The sequence below is a fragment of the Podarcis liolepis genome (genome assembly GCF_965112155.1).
Source record: "Podarcis liolepis genome assembly, chromosome: 2".
Classification (NCBI taxonomy): Eukaryota; Metazoa; Chordata; class Lepidosauria; order Squamata; family Lacertidae; genus Podarcis; species Podarcis liolepis.
This window is the reverse complement of record NC_139555.1, coordinates 101,454,699-101,474,980: the sequence shown is the minus strand read 5'-3', so window position 1 is coordinate 101,474,980 and position 20,282 is coordinate 101,454,699. Positions and strand designations below refer to the sequence as shown.

At 41.5% G+C, this 20,282-nt stretch overlaps 1 protein-coding gene across 9 annotated transcripts in view; it reads right to left on the bottom strand.

Annotated features, from left to right (window-relative positions):
• The window catches only part of CADPS (calcium dependent secretion activator), a 356,444-nt gene that overhangs the window by 141,001 nt on the left and 195,161 nt on the right, over positions 1–20,282 (bottom strand). For all 9 annotated transcript variants that reach the window (XM_083491182.1, XM_083491174.1, XM_083491178.1 and 6 more), the window contains exons 10-12: positions 19,912–20,020; positions 18,648–18,860; positions 2,503–2,639 (exon numbers count right to left, since the gene is read on the bottom strand). In XM_083491182.1, coding sequence (XP_083347308.1) covers positions 2,503–2,639; positions 18,648–18,860; positions 19,912–20,020 — 459 coding nt within the window. The remainder of the gene's footprint in view (positions 1–2,502; positions 2,640–18,647; positions 18,861–19,911; positions 20,021–20,282) is intronic.

Here is a 20,282-nt window from a genome sequence, read left to right as displayed (position 1 = left end):
GCATTTTTGCTCTATAAGACTCACCAGACCATAAGACGCACCCAGTTTTTGGAAGAGGGGGAAAAAAATTCTGAAGGGAGCGCTAAGCAGAGCCTCCCGCCTGCATTCGCTCCATAAGACGCACACACATTTCCCCTTACTTTATAGGAGGGTAAAAGTGCATCTTATAGAGTGAAAAATACGGTAAGTTTTCATTTTAGGAGCCAGCAAAGGGGAATTCACTTGTCTCTAGCAGCAACCCCCCCCCTCTCTAGGATCCATTCTATTCTCTTGGTTGGTATCTGGTTTTTTATATTGGTAAAAATTGGTAAGATAGAGATAGCTTGTTACGCTTACTTTTTGTTTGCTGGCAAGTAGAATTGTAGCCTCAGTATACCAGCAAAACCACCAGTGCCAAGTTCAAAACAAAGGTTTTGATTTAAAACAACAACAACACAGAAAATAAATTCAAGTAAGCAATGCCCACCCACTTTAAACATTGTTCACAGAGCCAAACAACTATTTAGAATAATGGAACTGTAGTCAGAAAGAAGCCTTCGCTGAGATTTGATAAATAAGATGTTCACCTGGTCACTCATGGTGAGTAGACATCACCTTGAGGTGATCAATGAAGAAAACTTTTTAAAGACAGCTGTTTCTTTCCTTATTGGCCACTGACGTACCGTAGTTCATTGATGTAGGTTTGTGCAGACAACTTTACTTTACTAGCAACCTTTGTGGACAGAGCTGCAAGTCTGCCTTTATGTTCTTCCCAAGCCTGAGGACAGCTCTGTTCATTCCCCCCACCCTTCAACTGTCCAATGCAGATCCAAGCATACCATAAACATGGCCACATAATCATGTGCACAGCACAAGAATGTTTGCAGAACATATCATGCAGCAATGAAAGGTAAAAACAAATTCAGTCTGATCTAGAGGGAAAACCTTTCATGACTCCAACAGGGTAATCATTCAGGCCCCCATTATGAGAAAAAAAACATCCAAACCAATGCAAATTTCGTTGAACTGTTATTCCAAATCTCCCAGGATCCTATAATTATGTATTTATTTCTTATACCCTGCACACCTGACTGGAAAAACAACAGCAACACAACAGACCATCATAAATTAAAAGGGCTGCCTTCAGATGTCTACAGAAGGTTGTATATTCATCTCTTTGACATCTGACAGGAGGGTGTTCCACAGGGCAGGCACAACTACTGAGAAGGCCCTCTGCCTGGTTCCCTGTAACTTCACTTCTGCCTGGTTCCCTGTAACTTCACCAGCAGAAGGCCCTTGGAGCTGGACCTCAGTGTCCGGGCAGAACAATGGGGGTGGAGACGCTCCTTCAGGTATACTGGACCAAAGCTGTCTAGTAGTTGAAACAACAGACTAGTAGGTAAGTCTAGTCACAATTTGAATTTCTCAGCAGAGGAAAGCTATGTTGGAGGATTTAATTGGTTTCAAGACATAGCTACACAGGGTGAGTCCAAGGCTGCAAATAACTTTTATAAATTATGTTCAGTACAATCAAGGAGGTGTGCCAGAACTGTAATCCTGCCATCATAGGAACAAGCGAACTATAACATATAACTGTGAAAGTATATGCATTCCACAGAAAAAAGTGTAATATTCTAAAGGTGTCTGACCCGACACCAAAAGTCAAGTAAAATCTAAAGTCCCAACTGCAGGATCAAACACAGCTTTGGGTGTAGTAACATTCAATAAATAGCAATGTACATTAAAAATTATACAGGAATTTAACACATGTTAGTGATGGCCAAATTTATTTCCTGGTTCAATTCCACCAACTTTGGGATGCAGGTGGCGCTGTGGGTTAAACCACAGAGCCTAGGACTTGTTGATCAGAAGGTCGGCGGTTCGAATCCCCGCTACGGTGTGAGCTCCCGTTGCTCAGTCCCTGCTCCTGCCCATCTAGCAGTTCGAAAGCACATCGAAGTGCAAGTAGATAAATAGGTACCGCTCCGGTGGGAAGGTAAATGGCGTTTCCGTGCACTGCTCTGGTTTGCCAGAAGCGGCTTAGTCATACTGGCCACATGACCGGAAGCTGTACGCCGGCTCTCTCGGCCAATAAAGCAAAATGAGCGCTGCAACCCCAGAGTCGGTCACGACTGGACCTAATGGTCAGGGGTCTCTTTACCTTTTAGTGATGGCCAAATTTATTTCCTGGTTCAATTCCACCGACTTTGCTGCTTAGGATATGACGTGATGCAATGATGGATACTAAAGTATGAGTGTCAGTTCTGTTTCTTGTTTCTTAGCATTTACATGTCAATATTTTATTAAAAAGGAAACATGAAACCCTATGCTGTGCAGAATGGCTAGCAAAGACAGTAGGTTCAACAGAGGTTGTTTTCGAAAGATAAGACGTCTGGGGGCCAGTTTCGGACCTGGAGTAAGCAGGCACGGCTTCCACTAATTGCAGTGGCACGGCACAGACTTTCCCCAAATCAGACTTTGGTGCCCAGTATTGATATTATATAGACCAAAGAATATACTTGCCAGACAAGAATAGGAATCATTAAGTCTGTGGTCCAAAGTGAGGCGCTGAAGCATCTCAAAGAGTGCAGCGTGGTCAAAGTTACAGGGATTGGAAGAGATAAATTCATCCATGCCATGCTTTTGAGCTCTATCTGCATCTGTTCATTTATACATATAGAGAAAGAAACAATTTAGAGAAACGTTGCATTGCATAAGATGCATCAAATGCTATTAAATGAAGCACGAGAACTACTTCGCTCCCTAGCATTCGGCTGAATTCCAGGCTCACAAGCCTCTATCAAATAGTCTTCAGCTTCCATTGTCAACTTGCAACACTTCTTTATTGCCTTGAGGCCAAAGGTACTGGAATCAGCATCTACCCCACTTGAGCGCATTTCTTCTGTACTTAACAAGAGAACTTTTCCCTCATGAAAGCAAACAAACCTCCAAAACAACTCATCCCAGAAAGCAAACTAGAAGGATGGTAACAAACAGCCAGTTCCTATTTATGTATTTCTAAATAATTGTAATAGATTCTGCCATTCTAAGGAAATGTGGTTCATTATGTTTTCTTAATTTTAATATATTTGGCTAAGCATAAGCCCTTTTAGACTTTTTGGGACTAAAATCTTATCCATCATGGTTTTTTTTTTTTTTTTTTACTCAACCTGCAGAAATAGGGTGTGGGTTTTTTGCTATTTTTTTTTTTACAGCAGATTTAAAATCTTTTCTGGAAGAAACAACATAAAAGATGCTCCTCTAAACATCATAGACAAGTTAAGTGGAGGTGCAATTTCTATTTCAGTGACAGAGCAGTCTGATTATTATTTTTTGGACCCTATTAAAAATTGATTCAGATAATTACTGTGCAATCCTATATACATTTCAACCCAGAAGTATGTTTTACAGATTTTAGTGGGACTAACCGTCAGGTAAGTGCACATAGGATTGCAACCTAAGCATTGTATCAGGGTTCAACCTCTATTCTACTTTGTGGGGGACAGGAGAAATGCAAGATGCTGCCCTAGCCTATTAATAATAATAATATTTTTTTATTTGTACCCCGCCCTCCCTGGTCATAGCTGGGCTCAGAGCGGCTAACATTATATAAATAATACATGTTTAACTCTGATAAAATACCCACTTTGTTCGTTTCATTTTAAGCTGATGTCTTCTGGTACAAGTTTACAGAGACTACACCTATTACCCACATTAATTAATTAATTAATTAATTAATTAATTAATATCATACCTAGATAGCAGGAAGTATTTTGTAGACAGGGGCATGTCTACAAAAGACACTGTTTCCAGTCCTAACGCAGATGTGTTTTGTTCAGGAGCAACAGAATTAGAATAACCCCTTTCCCTTAAATTCTTTTTCTCCATTGACTCAGTTTTCTGCTAAGTGAGGCCTTGCACAAATCCTCAACAAATAAAGCAGGAAATCGGGATTTAAATCCCTACCTTGTTTACAGCTTCCTACTAAGGTCTTAAGAGAATTAGCAAAGCTGAAGGGCACAATAGCACACTTAAAATGAAGACCTAGAGTTTCTTTGGGATGATTCTCACTTCAAAAGCACAACAAGATTTTTCTTTTCTCTTTTTAAAGGCCTGTGTTTCAAAAACAGCGAGTGGAGCTGTGCTTATATAGAAACAAAGGAGATTTCTGCGAAAGGTTTCTGAAGTGGGGAGCACTGCACAAATTGCTTTGAGAACGCCTGGCTCCTATATTAAGGAATTAGTGCAGCCTTTTTTAATAAAAAAGAAAACAAGAGAAAGGAGGGGACGAACCTTTTATAGAATATTATCTACATAGAAGATTTTGGTTTTCTAAAAGGCTACACAAGCAAACTATAAAACCTGCAGCATCTCCATTAACTGCAACAAGGTGTTAGTTCAGCAAATAATGTATGTGTTTCTTTGATTCTGTACGTCGAACTAAGAATGGCAGCCTAACCTTTCCCTATACATGCTGACTTGGAATAAAGCCTCATTGAATTTTGAGGGGCATACCTGCAACCCACTGAAAGGATAGGATACGTTATTCCAGAGTATGGTTTTATGTTTTTTGTTCAGTATGAACATATTTTATTCAATAACTGGTTGATCTTCTAATTTATCTTTTATCAAATTAATTTCTAGCTGCACATCTACAGAGCAGTGTTAAATATAGTTTTATCTGGTTGGCTGATGCTACATAATTAGCCCTGTATGTTTCTCAGTTCAGTGGCAAGGAATGTGTGAATTAAGTCAAACACCTTGGCTGTAAGCCATAGTGCCGGCTCTACCATTAGGCAGAGTAAGGCAGCTGCAGGCTACAGCAGAGAATGTCATCCCATCATCAGTACTGATGATTGTGCATTGTTAAGTTACAATGGACCAGGCTGTAAGTTTACTTTCCCTTCAGGCTTAAGACCTTCAGCACAGTCCAGTGTAACCTTGGGTTTCAAACTGCAGCACACTATGAGCAACCAATCAGATGCTGTCTATCTCTTTTGACAGACGATGCCCATCCCCTCTGGGCCAAGATCAATTTGATGAATACAAATACACCAGCAAAAGGCTTCCCCACCCCTGCCATTTTCAAGTTTTACAGCAGCCAGAATAATAAACACATAATAAATGAAAAGCTTCACAGTTTTAACAGGCTGGATGAAGCTTTTTAAAATTATTTTAAATAGTCAAGGCTGTAGTGTTCAAATTTCCCCGAGTAGACTGCAAGCTGACAAATTGGCTGGAGGCCTTCATTTGCCAGTTCTGCTCAGATATTTCATGACTTTTCCAATTATGAGCCATGGTGCCTTGTCAATCCCGATGCTTTAATAAGCGAGCCAGAGTAAACTGGCTACGAGTTGAAAGCGCCCCTCATCCTCTAAGCGGGTAGAATTCTGACCTCACAGGAATCCAGTGTCATGCTCAGCCTCTTTTAATAGTTATTAAAAATTAAATGAACTAACCTACATGATTTTTTTTTAATTAAAAAAACAGAAGCTTACACCAGAGTCTTTATCACTAGACATGGCTCTCAGTATAGGTGGGAAAATGTTTACTTCTCTCTCTCTCTCTCTTTTTGCAGTAGAAACTGGTCTTCAGGATACATGTCATGCACATGGGTGCTTTTGCAAAGATAAAGAATTGCACCTGTGCATGGCTGTGCCTGTCAATGACTTCCCCTGCATCCTACCTGCTAACACCAGGAATAAGAATCAGCTGGGACAAAGTTCACTGCTGAGTCATCACTGACCCAGCTTCCCGTAAGAACAGCAGATAGGCTGCAGGCAACCAGACTGACGTATCAGCTTTTGAGAGTGTCTGCCTGCCTCCATCAATTCCCTGCTTCCCTGAGCTTCCTACTAGGTGTCTTGGTCTTGCTTTTGTGCCCTGAGATGGTAGCATCCTGTCCTATATTGCCTCAACTCTAGACCTGACTCAATTTGGGCCAGGATTGTGGTCCATGGTCTTTTGTAGTAGACAAACTAGGGAGCATGTGGCAAAACCTTCTGCAGTGCACCTCATCAGCCTGTAACTGGGAAGAACAGGATGACTGCTGGCTGCCCCATATTAAAAAATATCTCCCTGTACATTGAAAACTTCTCATTTTCCCAGACACCATCATTTTTCTGTTTAAGTAGGAGTGCTCTTCCCTCCACTGAGAGTACTGATAAATGCTGCCCCCACCTTCAGTACTGAGCAATGCATTCCAGGGACAGCCTTTCTCTAGCCAGGTGCTGTTGGCCTAAACCAGACCTGCTTCTATCATGCTCACTGCGCTGCCCTCCCCACCAGCTTGGCTGCATAATGTCGAATCCTGGAATCACTTCCCAGAAGCTTACTGCTCACCCCGGGGCAGTGGTGTCCTTCCAACATGTGTTGGACCCATTCTATGTCAATATCTAGCCTGATGTGATGATTACCATGAGGTGACAATTTCACGATGGGATGGGGTTAACAGTTTTAAGAATACTGCCTGTGTACACTCCATGGGGTAATGGTGGTATGGAATTTATTAGAGGTTTAACAACTTGCCAAGCAATCTTCTACCTAGCTCCCAAGCTTTAGAAGCCTCCGCATCAAGCTCCCACACTAACGTGTGAACGTACCCAGCCCTCATTGTGCTGGTACCTGGGTTAGGCTCATGCGGAGGTGCAGTTAGGGGAACCACATGGGGGCTGCACACAACCGCTGGTCATGGGTACCACGTTTTCGAGCTGCTGCAATCATGCGCATCCCAGCGGCCATGTACATACAGCATCCATGCAGAAGCTATTGTTCCCACAGAGGCAGAGACGGAAGAAGGAGATATGTGGTGGGGGCGGTCCACCCCGGGTGTTGCCACTGAGGGGGGTGACAAAATGCCAGGTGGCATTCACCACGGGGCCTGCAGCGCGCCCAAGCCACATGTCTTTCCCAGGAGAGATGCGGTGGTTTATGTGCGCAGGCTCCGCGCTGCCCCAAACAGTCTGCCCGCCGCCTCCCCCTCAGCTGCAAGGCAGACTGAGTGAGAGGAGGTTGGCAAGAGGCCCTGCGGAGCGTCCTGCCCCGGCTGGCCCCGCCCTGTGGGTGGCTGGCCCCACCCCTGGGCGCAGGGCACGCGCGCCGCCCCAGGCTCCCAATTGGCTTGCACCTCTGTGTAAAGTTCGTCATGTGAAGTCAGTTCTGTGAAAGCCACTGCTGTGAAAAGAGGTGCTGGTGAGGTTTGCAGTCATGTTGCAAAGCCAGAATGAGCAAGAGCTACACAGAGGTGGGTGTACTGAGCTCCTTTGCAGCCACTTCATTCCTCTCTTTGTGTGAGCAACCGGACGAGCACTTAAACATAGCCTTCTGTTAGGTGCAAACCTAAGCATGCCTTCATATTCTGGCCTGTCAGGAGGCCAACGACCATGGTTTCTGGGTTTGCATACGAAGGGGAGCTATGGTAAAGAGCTGTGCCCTGGCTTGTTTAGCTACTCCTGTGAAGGGGAGCAAAGCAGTTGCAAAGTTCTCTACGTGGGGTCCTCAGACAGAATACAATCTGCTGGAGATCCAGATACTGAAATGGACAATGGCACAGGCCTTACAGAGCAATTTGAATTTATACGTTCAAATAGTGTTCACTGATCATTAGCCACAGGTTAAGACTGAAGAACGGAAGATGTTCAAAATTGCCCTCTTAGATCTGGATACATAAAAATAAAACATGGCTCAAGTTGGAGATGGGTTTGGAAAGAGACTATGCTGCAGATTAGGCACCCAGACACAACTTTAAATGTTATGCTTTCTAATTGCATTGTAGCTCTTTGGAATACCTAGAATCTATGTTGGAGGATAAAATATTAATTAACATCCTACGTTGGCAATGCTGTTTTTTCCCCCTTCATCAAAATGATAAAATAAATGCACCAGCAAGCTGTTTTAGGGTTTTTGATTGGCTTCCATTTTTAGCAAGTGTTGATTTGGCTGGGGCAGAAATATAGACTTGCACTAAAACATTTCTCTTTCTAGGAAAAGCAAAGCATGATATCTAAACCTACTGTCCTTTGTTACCTTCCCTCCTGCTCCACTTTAAATTACATATGGGTCTAATGGTTTCAATGCAATCCCTGCCAGCTATATTGAAATATAAATATTCTTTACAGTTTGAAAAAAGATTTTAACCAATTATCAGGATTAGGTGGGTTTTATGCCATTCCTTGAATATTACAGATGGTTGTTAGAGATCTTAAATGAATCACTGGTTAGCAATAAACTATTTTGGTTGTTCTAAAACCCCGATCTTCTTGTCAACAACAGCAATGACAATGTAAATTTCCACACCAATGTACTTTTGGAAGTCTTTATGTTAAAGGATTTGGCACATTTAGGATTCTTTGGCTTGGACCTCCGCTCATGGGAGGCGAAGGCCATGTTAATGGATTCCCCCTTCCCTGTGAAACTGCTCTGCAGAGTTGGGGGACTCTTCGGGAAAGTGTGGTAGGGAGGATGTAGGGCAGGCATGGCCAAACTTGGCCCTCCAGATGTTTTGGGACTACAATTCCCATCATCCCTAACCACTGGTCCTGTTAGCTAGGGATGATGGGAGTTGTAGTACCAAAGCTTCTGGAGGGCCAAGTTTGGCCATGCCTGATGTAGGAGAAGATGGACTTGCCAAGAATTACCTCTCCCTCTTCTTGCCAACAGGAGCCTGTGTGCTACATTTTTAGCAGAAAGACTCCAACGCATTCAACACGGTGCTGAAGGCCAAGGAAATGTTTTGTTCTGGGGAGGTTTGGGGAGATTCCGTAATAGGAGTTTGGTATCACAAACAATACTAAATTATTTGCAAGTTTTGGATGGAAGCCTTTCATAATAGAATGCTTCTCTGGAGAGGTTTCTTTCTCCTCCCACTACCATGCATTAAAATGTGTGTTTTTTTTGGGGGGGGGAGATATTGGTTGTGAATCAGTGGGGGCTTTTCAGCTGCTCCCTTCCTGCTGCAGCCTTGCTGTGCCCCTTAAAAAGTTGTCCCATTGGACAAGGGACCATGTGGACTGGATTTTTGTTATAGGCAGATGGGGCTGCTGTTGAAAGGGAAAGCTCTCCTTCAGATCAGCACGCAATCTCTACGGTAGAGAAGATTCCAGGTTCTATTTATAGCATTGACAGGTAAGACTAGGAAAGACCCCTGCCAGATACCTGCAAATCAGTGTTGACAGTGCTATGGTACATGGAACAGTGGCCTGACTTGATTTAAGGTATGTTCCTATACAAGCACGGCAATTTGCGGGTTAAATCAGCAGACGTTGTAAACCTCTACTGTCATTAATAATGTTTTGTATATATGCCTCACTTCTGAAAAGGCATGTTGCCATCAGGAAAATACAGCTTTGAAAAATCCTGCCTTTCCCCCTCCTGGTGCTATAAGGTTGGCTGTAGAAAGGCCACTTTGGGTGTGTTATCTTCTGACCAAAGTAGACAGAAGCGTCAAGCATCTTTCTCTTTCTATTTATTTTTCTTCTTGTTGCTACATCAAGAGTTTAGACACATTCTGATGGAGCCTTACAAATGGGTGCAAAACTCCATGAATGATTCCTGTTATAAAAGGCTGCAGCGCATTCATTCGTTTGCAAGGGTCTAAAAACCTGTTTTGTTTATTTCGCAGGAAATAAGTAGCTTTGTTTTAGCTCAAAAAGCCAAATGAGCATCTGAGTACATTTTTATTTTAGAACAGATTTGTTTATTTAAATATATATATATATATATATATACACATATACGCAACCACCAGCAACCGCTGAATTGTAAATTAAAAGGTGACTTTGTATTTTATTCATCTGGAAAATGTGTGCTTGTCATATCTGCTTGACGTTACAAGAATGAAGTTATGGTTTGGACAGTAACAAACAATGACACTAGTCAACCTCATCAGTAGACATGAAATAAAGGAATGACAATGATTGATGGCAGCTATTCATTTACAGATATTTCTAGAAGATTCTTTATTGGCATAGTCAGGGAAGCATACATTCTTTCTCTCTCTCTTTCTCTCCCCCCCCCCCATTCTTAACTCTTCTTTAGCTCTGCACAACAGTGGATAAGAGGGCAAAAGGGACTTCAGGCAACTCCCAGCCTCTTGCACACACAGGCAATTGCATGCTTTGAAGAACTACTATGCTCCTTCATAGTCTCATAGGTCTACGCTGAATGGATACACAGAAAGTAACTACTTAGTAACAAAACACTGCAAGTAAAGTGTCGAAAGAGAACAAGCACACTTCAGAATTGAGAGAGAGAGAGAGAGAGAGAGAGAGAGAGAGGGGGGGGGGACAGGCAGAGAAAGAGAGAAAACCCTGAGCAGCATATAATTCGGTTCTAAACACTGCCTCACTGCTTATCTTGGCATTTGGTGTACCAAATCTAATTTGGTACGCCAAATTGCGAGGTTGCTATCTCCCTTGCTGTTTTAGGGTGTGCCATAATTTTGCCCCTGGTTTGAAGCCAACGTGATTGTTCTTATAGGACTTCTCACTTGAGTAAAGTTTCATACAATACTGATCCCTTCTTTGGCATTATTTCAGTTGCTTTAAAAACAAAACAAAACAAAACTGACCATGCTTTATAGTGTTTGACTCCCTATGGCATAAACAAGCATATTCCTTTAAATTTGTTTCAATGGTTTCTCTCCAGTAATGCATTTGACTGTAAATCACTAAATTATGTTATTGCAATCAGAAAAGTGTTTTATAGGTAATGTTTTAGTGGTGCTCTGAATAAACTAAGTGGTCCATTCAATAAACAGATTTCCGAAAACAAAGGAGCGTGCCAGTCACTGCATTTTGAATTGTTTTGAATGGAGTAATTAGAGGGGATTTTTTTTTTGGCATTGCATTGCTGTTAAAAGGTCCAGACAGTGATTTACAGTATATCTGAAGTTCATGCAAAAAAAAATGTGAAAACTGAATTTGTCTTATAATACTGCATTCCTGTAATGTAGCATCTGCAAGTTGACAATACAAGAAAACATAAGCAGTGTTCTCATGAGAGATAAATAGAGACTAAAGCAACTAAAAGCACACACATTGCTGAAAATAAAACAACTAAGAGTATAGCAATGCATTCTAAAGCAAGATACATACTGTCAGACCAGAATTCATTCAGTCTTTCTTTTCTTTTTTTTGAAGAAGCAAAATCCAGATTTTCTACCCCCAACTCTGTTCTATAGCAAATCTGATCCTCTTTAGACCTCCCCCACCAACTTAGAAAGAACTCAAAATAAAAATGAAAATAAAAATTGAGTAAAAGAATTTAAATAAAAGAAAACAAAAGTATTTGCTAGAAGTGGTGAAGAAATTCTGCCTGGTATCCAGGGTATGCTCATGGAAAAAAGAAAAGAAAAGGGGAAAAGGAGTATTGCCACCTGCTCCATTTCATTATTGCATTCAGAATACTCCAGGTACATATTTGCCAGCTCTCGTGACCAGTAAAAGCTCCAATTCTCTCTTAAGTAAAGGTGCACTCACCATTTGTATGAGGAACAGCTTTTTGAACATAAATAAAAAATTAGTACAGCATATTGTTTAAAAGTTAACATGGAGGGGAAGGGGAACTTGTTTTTATTAGGATGGATTCAGCTTGTCTTTCTTTTAAAAAACCTAGGATTAGGGGAAAGGAAACAAAAAGATGATTTAGCAGCTAAAGATCCCTTACATTTTCTTTCTTTTAAAAAAGACTGTTGTTTTGCTAAAGCAGAGTTATATATGAGATCGCATGCTAAAACATTCATTTTAATGGATTTATTTTTAATTTTTAATTTTTAGTGGCGGTGGTGGAAGAGGGGGAAAGGTGAGGATGGGATAAAGGAAGAAACCCTATCGCTTCTAAGCTATTCTCTCCCTCTCTTATGTGGTTATACATATGGATATGTTGAAAAACGAAAAAGCAAAAGTCTACCAAAATGATCACCACATAAGATACATGTTTTTGGTTTCTAGACCACTGGAAACTGCTACTCAATAAGCAGTCATACTTGCGCCCTCAGGGAACTATTATTGCTCTTGTTAATTCCCCACCACTTTAACATACAGCACCTTCCCTCACTGCCCTACCTTTCTATTCTTGGAAGTGTCCAGGGTTAACACCATTCTGCTGGTGAACTACACCAAGCTAATCATTGGAACGGGGAAAACAAAACAAAAAAAGAACGGTAGGTTGGCAAAGTGCAGAATGATCTGTTGTCAGGCATCAAAGCAGTCAAAACTAGATGTCAGTTCCATGAAACAAAAGAAAGGTAATAGTTACAGTCTCATTGTGATGTTAATTCATATTTACAACCTTGGGATGATGAAGAAGAAGAAAAATAAAAAGGAAAAGAAAATGTCAATGGTTGGCTTTTACTAAGAGGATCAGTTGATGCCAATATGAAAGCCAGGGAGAGAAGGCAATTATGCAAACATCACATGCATCCTAATTTCAGTATGGAAAACTTACATTTCAAACCTAAATTCAGGAAAATAATATGGAAAATTTATACTACAAAATCTAAACATGAGAAAGATTTAAGAGGAGGGGTGGGGTGGGGAAGCACATTGCATATGTCAGATAATCGACTCTGATTATCTGATCTGTGCTAGCTACAGGGAAGCACTTACCCTTAAGTCCAGCTAGAAGTTAGCAGGGTAAGAAGGAACAAACCAGAATAACATAAAGGCTAGCAACAAGGCTCAGGAAAGCAGACAGGAGTTCTAACCTAGCAGCTAGAGTACTTGGGTTCAAGCAAAGAATGAAACCAAAAATAATAATAAGAGTAATAAGAAAATCAAAGACAAATAAAGAAACTTTAAAACAACACGAATATACAACAACACTTAACAGCTGTTTTTTTTTAAAAAATGAAGCTCAAAAACCTAGCCATATAAATATATATACAAAATATATAAAGGGTGAAACAAAGGATCACACGAATTCTCAAAAAGAACAGCCAAATCTTTTGCACGTGATGCGACCAACATCGTAAAATAGAACAGATACCACAAATCAAACAAAACGAAATAACGGAAAGGAAAGGAAAAGCACAGGTGATATGTGAAACAATTACTGAACAATCTTTCATGTTTAAAAGAAGGTTTAAAAATGAAAGTGTGTGTGTCTGTGTGTGCATTTTGGCTAGCGTGCCAGTAATAAAACAGAACAGATAAAAATTGATATCCCCAGACAAGTGTCCGTTTCATGAAACTTTATATATTGCCAAAGGGTGTTGTGCATCATTTTAGGAGTAATGAACAAAGGCTTTGGGTAGATTTTTGTTTTCCTTTTACTGAAAGCATATATAGCATGAACCTTCTAGCTTACTAACACTGAAATCCTATGCATACTTTCCTGGGAGTAAGCTCCAATGAAAACAGTGGCTCTTACTTCCGAATAAACATGCATAGGATTAAAGTGCTGGTTTTTATTGATTTATTGGTAGAAACAAAAAGCAATAACAAAAGTACCAGTCTCTCACACAAAAATGGGATTGTTGGACTTTATAAAACTGATGAATAGCAGGATCTATTGTTTTCTGCATTTAAAATGCCCGCAAAAATACACTCCACTTTTAAATTTTATATACTTAAATAAAAGCTATCTGTTTCATTCAAAGTTGGAAGCCAGCTATCATACGGGAAGTTGAGCGTTGCATAAAGTTTACATTTGCTAAGACAAATTAGGTGGGAACCAAATGAATTCAGTATTATTCCCAAGTTTCCCAACTGTAAAATATGTTGTTCTTGAGTTTCTGTTTTACAGACAGCTTCATCGTAAGAACGGAGTGTTGTTGTTTTTTCCTGGTCAGTAACACAATACAGCTCTGCCATCTTTAGGCAATTTATGTCATCTATGAAAGCACTAACAAAAATTTTACACTAATGAAAAGTGCCTCTAATGTGTACTTTCTTTCAAGCCTTTCATGTAGCCAAGAACTATATGCTACTGTGAACAAGGAAAAGTAAACAAAAAGGATATGCAAGCTAAATGCACAAGAATAAAAGCGTTTCTCTCACAATAGTACTTACCTTTCTGTGGTTGAAGAAAAATAGAGAAACGAAACCCTTTAAAATGCAATACTTGATTTACATGGGAACTGAACGATTTGTTCTGTTTTCCCTGTGTGATACCTGGCAGTCATCATCATGTGTGCATAAAAAGGACTCACTTCTGATGCTTATATCTCTACCTGCGTATATTTTTTTATTGCCCACTGATGCATTTTAACAAGGAGCTCGGTGTTCTGATGCAAGAAAAAAAAAGTGATGCAAATATGCAGGCATTAATAAAGCATGACCTTTCACAGCCTGAGCTCACTGGTGTTTTGGTGAGCAGGGGGGGGGGGGCGGAGAGAAGCAGCTGCGATGCATGGGTTCGGGCTAAAGGCCTGTGCACATATTATGCATTTGCAAGATGCACTCACCCCAATATTTTTGTTTAGTTCATCCCCTCCTTTGATTTATGTAAACCACTTAGAGGTCTCTGTCAATTAAGTGGTATATAAACCCAAGGGTAACTGCGTTTCAGCTCATACAGGACTGTATGAACATGGTGATTTATTATTATTATTTACGAGATTATGGATTACCTTTAGCAACCTCTAGTGGTAGTTTTTTCAGCTATCTGGAGCTACCTATAGCCGTACATGTTACCTACCAGTCATTTTCTTTCGACCAGGACTTAAAAGGTCTGCAGTTTTCTACCCTCAGAATACTCTGCTGTGTTTGTCTTTGTTGGCATATGTGTCTGTTTCAATCACTTTGTGAAGAAGCAGAATTATCAGAAGAAATAGGAATGCCTTCAGCCACTGCATCCATTTGCTAAGACGGAGCATGTGATGTTTTCTTTAGGGACAGGTTTCTGGAAAGGAGACTCATTTTCGTTGCCCTATTTGCTACTCCAGCAGAGGAGAAATGCAGGGAAAAGCCAATTCTACTTCCACGTTTTTCCCCCAGATTTTAAAGCACATTTAGCACACACAGCTTCCCCTGTGAAATCCGGAGTACTATAGTTTATCCCTCACGGAGCTACAGTTCACAGCACCCTTAAGAAACTGCAGTTCTCAGGATTCTACAGGGGAAGCTGTGTACTTTAAATGTATGATGTGGATGTGAAGCAAAGCCTGCAAATGAGAAGGAATGTCTCCAGGGAAGAGATATTCTACAAAGGAACACATGATTGCTCTTAACAGCTGGTCAGTTTTATAAACAGCTATGCTAGGAATAGGGATGCGGATGGCGCTGTGGGTTAAACCACAGAGGCTAGGACTTGCCGATCAGAAGGTTGGCGGTTCGAATCCCCGCGACGGGGTGAGCTCCCGTTGCTCGGTCCCTGCTCCTGCCAACCTAGCAGTTTGAAAGCACGTCAAAGTGCAAGTGGGAAGGTAAACGGCATTTCCGTGCGCTGCTCTGGTTCCCCAGAAGCAGCTTAGTCATGCTGGCCACATGACCCCGAAGCTGTACGCCAGCTCCCTCGGCCAATGAAGCGAGATGAGCGCTGCAACCCCAGAGTCGGTCATGACTGGACCTAATGGTCAAGGGTCCCTTTACCTTTTTATGCTAGGAATATAACTCTGGCAGAATCTGGGTATCCAGATCACTAGATCTTTTAATATAAGGAGCTTAGCAGTTAAGCCACTCAGAGGAAACGCATAATGTGTGCACAAGCGCCTTGACATGTTCTGTCTTTTCCTCTCTCTCTTTGCCTCAAAGTCTTGGTCAACATGGTGTTAGATATACAAGGCTGAAAGTGGGGGATGGATCAGGGAAGGGGCCACATTCTGCGATATGCTTGGCCCATCCCAAAGCAGGGTAGCAGTCTGGTGCAGCCGTAGCTAAGTCTGGAATTTCCATTGTCTTATTTTGAATGTGGTACATTCTCAGATGAGCACCGCAGAATTATGAGTCAAAAAGAGGTGAGGGGGACCATTTGGAAATCATTATGGAGGCTCCCGGTGCTGACCAGGGAGATTCCACGGGCTTGAGATTTGTATGGCCCACACTTCTTGACTTTGCCAGCTAGGGATTGCGGGGAAAGGAGACCATTCTTTAAGAACTGAAGAGCGAAACAGGAAATTCAGAATCCTGAAAGGGGCCAGGTAGGTAAAGACAGAGCATATGGAATGCTTGGAATGGGAATGACACAGCTTTGGGGAAGAGTAGTAGATTATGTAAAGGAGAAGTATTCTTATGACTCGCTCTTGGATCAGCCAGCCATTCACTGAGCTAGGAAAGGCTATCAGACTGCTCTGTCCTTGTGCAAGCAATTCAGAAAAGTATGCTGTTTACTTACCTGACCTGTGTCACAAACATGTCATGTCATTGGAATCATGGAAACGGGCTGCTCCTAATGTGTGCAGTGTGTGTGTGTATGCACATACACCTAAAGGTGATGGGAGCGAGGATGCACATGCCATTATAAGGCCCAATGCTATAGCATTTCAATCCACCAATCAGTCAAACTGCCACTTAAGTCAATGAAAGTTGTCCTTTTGTAACAGGCAACAGAAAGGAAACCATGAAAGGAACAACCTTCAACCAGTCTGCATCATGCCATGTTTTCATTCGTACTGAAATGAAAACCAAGCTTTTGCTGGGCAATAATAACGTCAGAGTAAGAGTCCAAGCTATGCAAGCATGTGCTAAAACGATATCGGCATATCTAAATATTTCTCAAATCTTTAAAAACCCTCACAGATATACTCTGTAGGGGGAAAAGGAACTAAAACGTAACCAGTAGTGAGGTGTCTAAGAGTCCGTATATGTAAAGGCAAGCGCTTTTGATGTATTTCAAATTTACCATAGCCTTCAACACATGAGAGGGCAAGGAAGGCTGATGTACAAACCCATGCTGAATCTTTGATTTTGGGCTGCTTAGAAACTTTTGATTTTCAGGAGTCTTAGTGAGAAGGCTGAAGAGTGTGTCAGCTCACCATGGGTTTACTGTTCATGCAATTGGTTGATTCCACCATGTGGAAGTGATCACAACCCTCTGGAAATGTTGTGGAGAATGGGAGAATCATGAGCTCCACCTCCTTGGCATACCAGACATCGGCAAAGGAGGTTAAGCGCACAATAGGCCCCAATGCACATAGCAACAAATGACTCAATCTGTACATTGCAACGTATGGATTATATAGGTTCCAGTCTATGCCCATGGGTTTATTTATTTAAGTCCCTATGCAGACAGTATAATCTACACATGGTGTGATTATAATTCTTCTTCCACACATTGACTGCAATAGCTGCATAGGGCTCACGTGAGTAAGCTCCCCAAACCAAATTTTTAAGCTGAAACTGGTGAATGTCCTACACCAAAGATTGTGCTGGAAATTTATTTAGCTCCTTCTCCATGGGACAACTTAACAATCTTAGCACCACAATTAGTACCATTATTCTAAACCTCTTCCCAAAATCATGTCTCTGAGCTAGTTAAAAGTGTTACTTGATTTTAAATTCTCCCGTTTTTCTGTTTTTCTGTTTGACGCTCTGGGTTTCTTTGAGAGGAAGGGTGGATACATAATTAATAATATATAAATAAATAAATAAATAAATAAATAAATAAATAAATAAATAAATAAATCACTCTCAAATTGCATGGTTAAGTTGCCAATCTTATACACACTTACCAGGAAGCAAACCACATTTAATCCAATGGGTTATATTTCTGAGTAGACACGCATAAGATTGCACTGCTAATGAATCTATTTCTTTTAAAAGGTGACATTTGTGAATGGAAATAAGTTACGTGTTTGTGGAGTTTAAAATTCTTAAACAGTTCAAAAACAGTAAATTGATTATTACAATGAAAAATTCACAATCTAGTGGCTGAAAACCACGAGTGCACCACAGATTTATTTGGTCTTGGGTTAAGAGGTTCTTGTTTCCTGTAACTAATGAATACAATCCTGACTATCTGTGCAGTTTGCTAGGCTGGGTTCCTGGTTGTTTAAATTTGGATAACAGATCAAGCAAAAAAATGTGCTTGTGATCTACTGCTGATTTGGAGGATACAGAAGGTGTTAGGTGACTGGATTTACACATTTATAATACACCTGCTTTTTCTAAAACAACACCGGCAGAAGACAGCCTATTCTGTCCTATATCAAAACACCAATCTTGAAAAGATGGCTGATTCCTGGCACCGTATCAACCTGGTAGCCTCCAGCTACAGCTGGACTACAGCTCTCATCATTCCTGACCATTGATCATGCTGCCTGGGTCCAATGGAAGCTGTAGTCCAAGCATCTCCAAGCTGAGGAAGGCTGGCATAAACAGCTGGTTTTGTTATGGGACGGAATATGACTGTCCTTATGGTTTGTCCCATAAAAATGGAAAGCACAGAGAAGAACTGAAAATGGACAGCCCTGAGTGGATGTTTATGCAATTGTTGTAAGGAACAAGTGTGGAATACCCTATAGCCTTCTGAGACATCTCCTCTGAGAACCTTTCCATCAAGTATTGCATTTTAGACTTTACTCTGGATGTTTCCCAATAGGATTCTTTTCTCAGTCCACTGCGCACAGCATCCAGAACCCTCAGATGTGAAGATAAACCAATGAAAAATGTATTTTGAAAAAGTTGGAGCCCACCCCTGCTCCTCCATTCATGAACAAGCAACCTTTTGAGCAACCCCCCCCCCAACTTCTTCTCTCTCTCTTTGCTTTAATCAGAGCTTGTTTTACTTACAAAACTGAGAGATTGGGGCGTCTAGCTGGGGCACGTTTCCTCCTTTAGCATTAAGCTTTTGAACTTGAGTGGGGGGCACAGGCTTGTGGGACTGGCCAGTGGCTCGGTACATGGCTTGGACCCATAGGATTCGGTCCTGCTCATCGTCGCTTGCAAAAATCACCGTGTCGCCTTCTTTCACCGCGTTAAAAAATGCTCTGCCGCCCTCCAAACCTGAAGAAGACCAGAAACCAGCAATTAGAATGGCAGCAATTGGAGACGTGATTTGGGATTCAGTGGCTGGGATCCTAAATGCAAGGTTTGCCCAATGAGGCTTTCTCCCTTCCTGCCCGTAGTCTCCCATGCCTCCAGGAAAGCTGCTCCTGAAGGCCAGGAGATTCTCCAGAAAGAAATGTAATGTGGTGCAGAAAGCTACAAGATGTAGGGAGAATCTGAAACCCCTGCTTTGTATGAGCGTTCAGGCAAAAGACTTTTAGCGTCCAATCCAGCAAGCAGAAGGGGGCAAACGACTAGGGTCAAATGAAGCTTAGGAATGTAGGAAGTGGACTTATTCCAAGTCCGACCTTTGGACTATCTAGCGCCATAGTGTTTGCATTGGCTGGAAGCACCCCTTCAGGGTTTCAGACAGGGGTCTCTCCCAGCCCTACAAATAAATGGACACACAATAATGTACAACCAACCATTGGAATGCGACTGTACCAGATTCTATGTGATGTTCTTTCTGCTCTTGACACTTAAGATGTTGCAGTCTCCAGGCAAGTCTTTAAACGGGCACGTACTCAACCTCCTTGAAGAGCAACAAGTTACTGCAACGCCCTTCCTCATACTTTCCTCCCTAGTGTTAACAGACGGGCCCATCAGCCCTAATCTATGGCATTGGCTACCAAGACTTCTGCCCCCGCAGCCACCCTTCCATCATAATCAAATATCCCATAATCAAAGACTTGGGAGAGATGTGGAAGAAACCTTTGCCTCACATGCACTAATCAATTGGTTGCCCACGAGTATGATTTGGGGATCATATCATTATGGGTGCAGAGACTTAGGGCATGTTTTCAATGACAGGAAAATGTAATCTATAGGATTTTATCACACCATGTGGGATCAGAAGGCACCAGTTTAAGGAGCCCTTTCGTAGCTTGCAACAACAAACAGAAAACAAGCAGCTTGCAGAAATAAATGGAACAAATCCCGATTAGGCCCATAACTGTTCAGCAAATAAACGGGCAACCAGAAGATAAAGAGCACCAGTCGACTTATCTACCTGGCTGTGGGTCTGTGTAGTCCACCGTGTATCCATCAAGCTGCAACAGCTCTTGAGGCTCAGCTTTTTTCTCTCGGTAACTGCACATAGCAAATGTATATTGGCTAACCTGCAGGAAAATCAGAACATTTAAATAGCACCCGGTGATGACGGTTGAATTCTTTGAAGTGGCAGCATCTGCAAATATTTAGGCAGCCACTTAAATATCTATCTATCTATCTATCTATCATCTATCTATCTATCTATCTATCTATCATCTATCTATCTAATCTCTGTCCATCTATATCTATCTATATCTATCTCAGTTGAAACCCTAGTATATGAAACCTCTCCCCAATTATAATTTGGGATCATTATCACCAGTCTTGAAG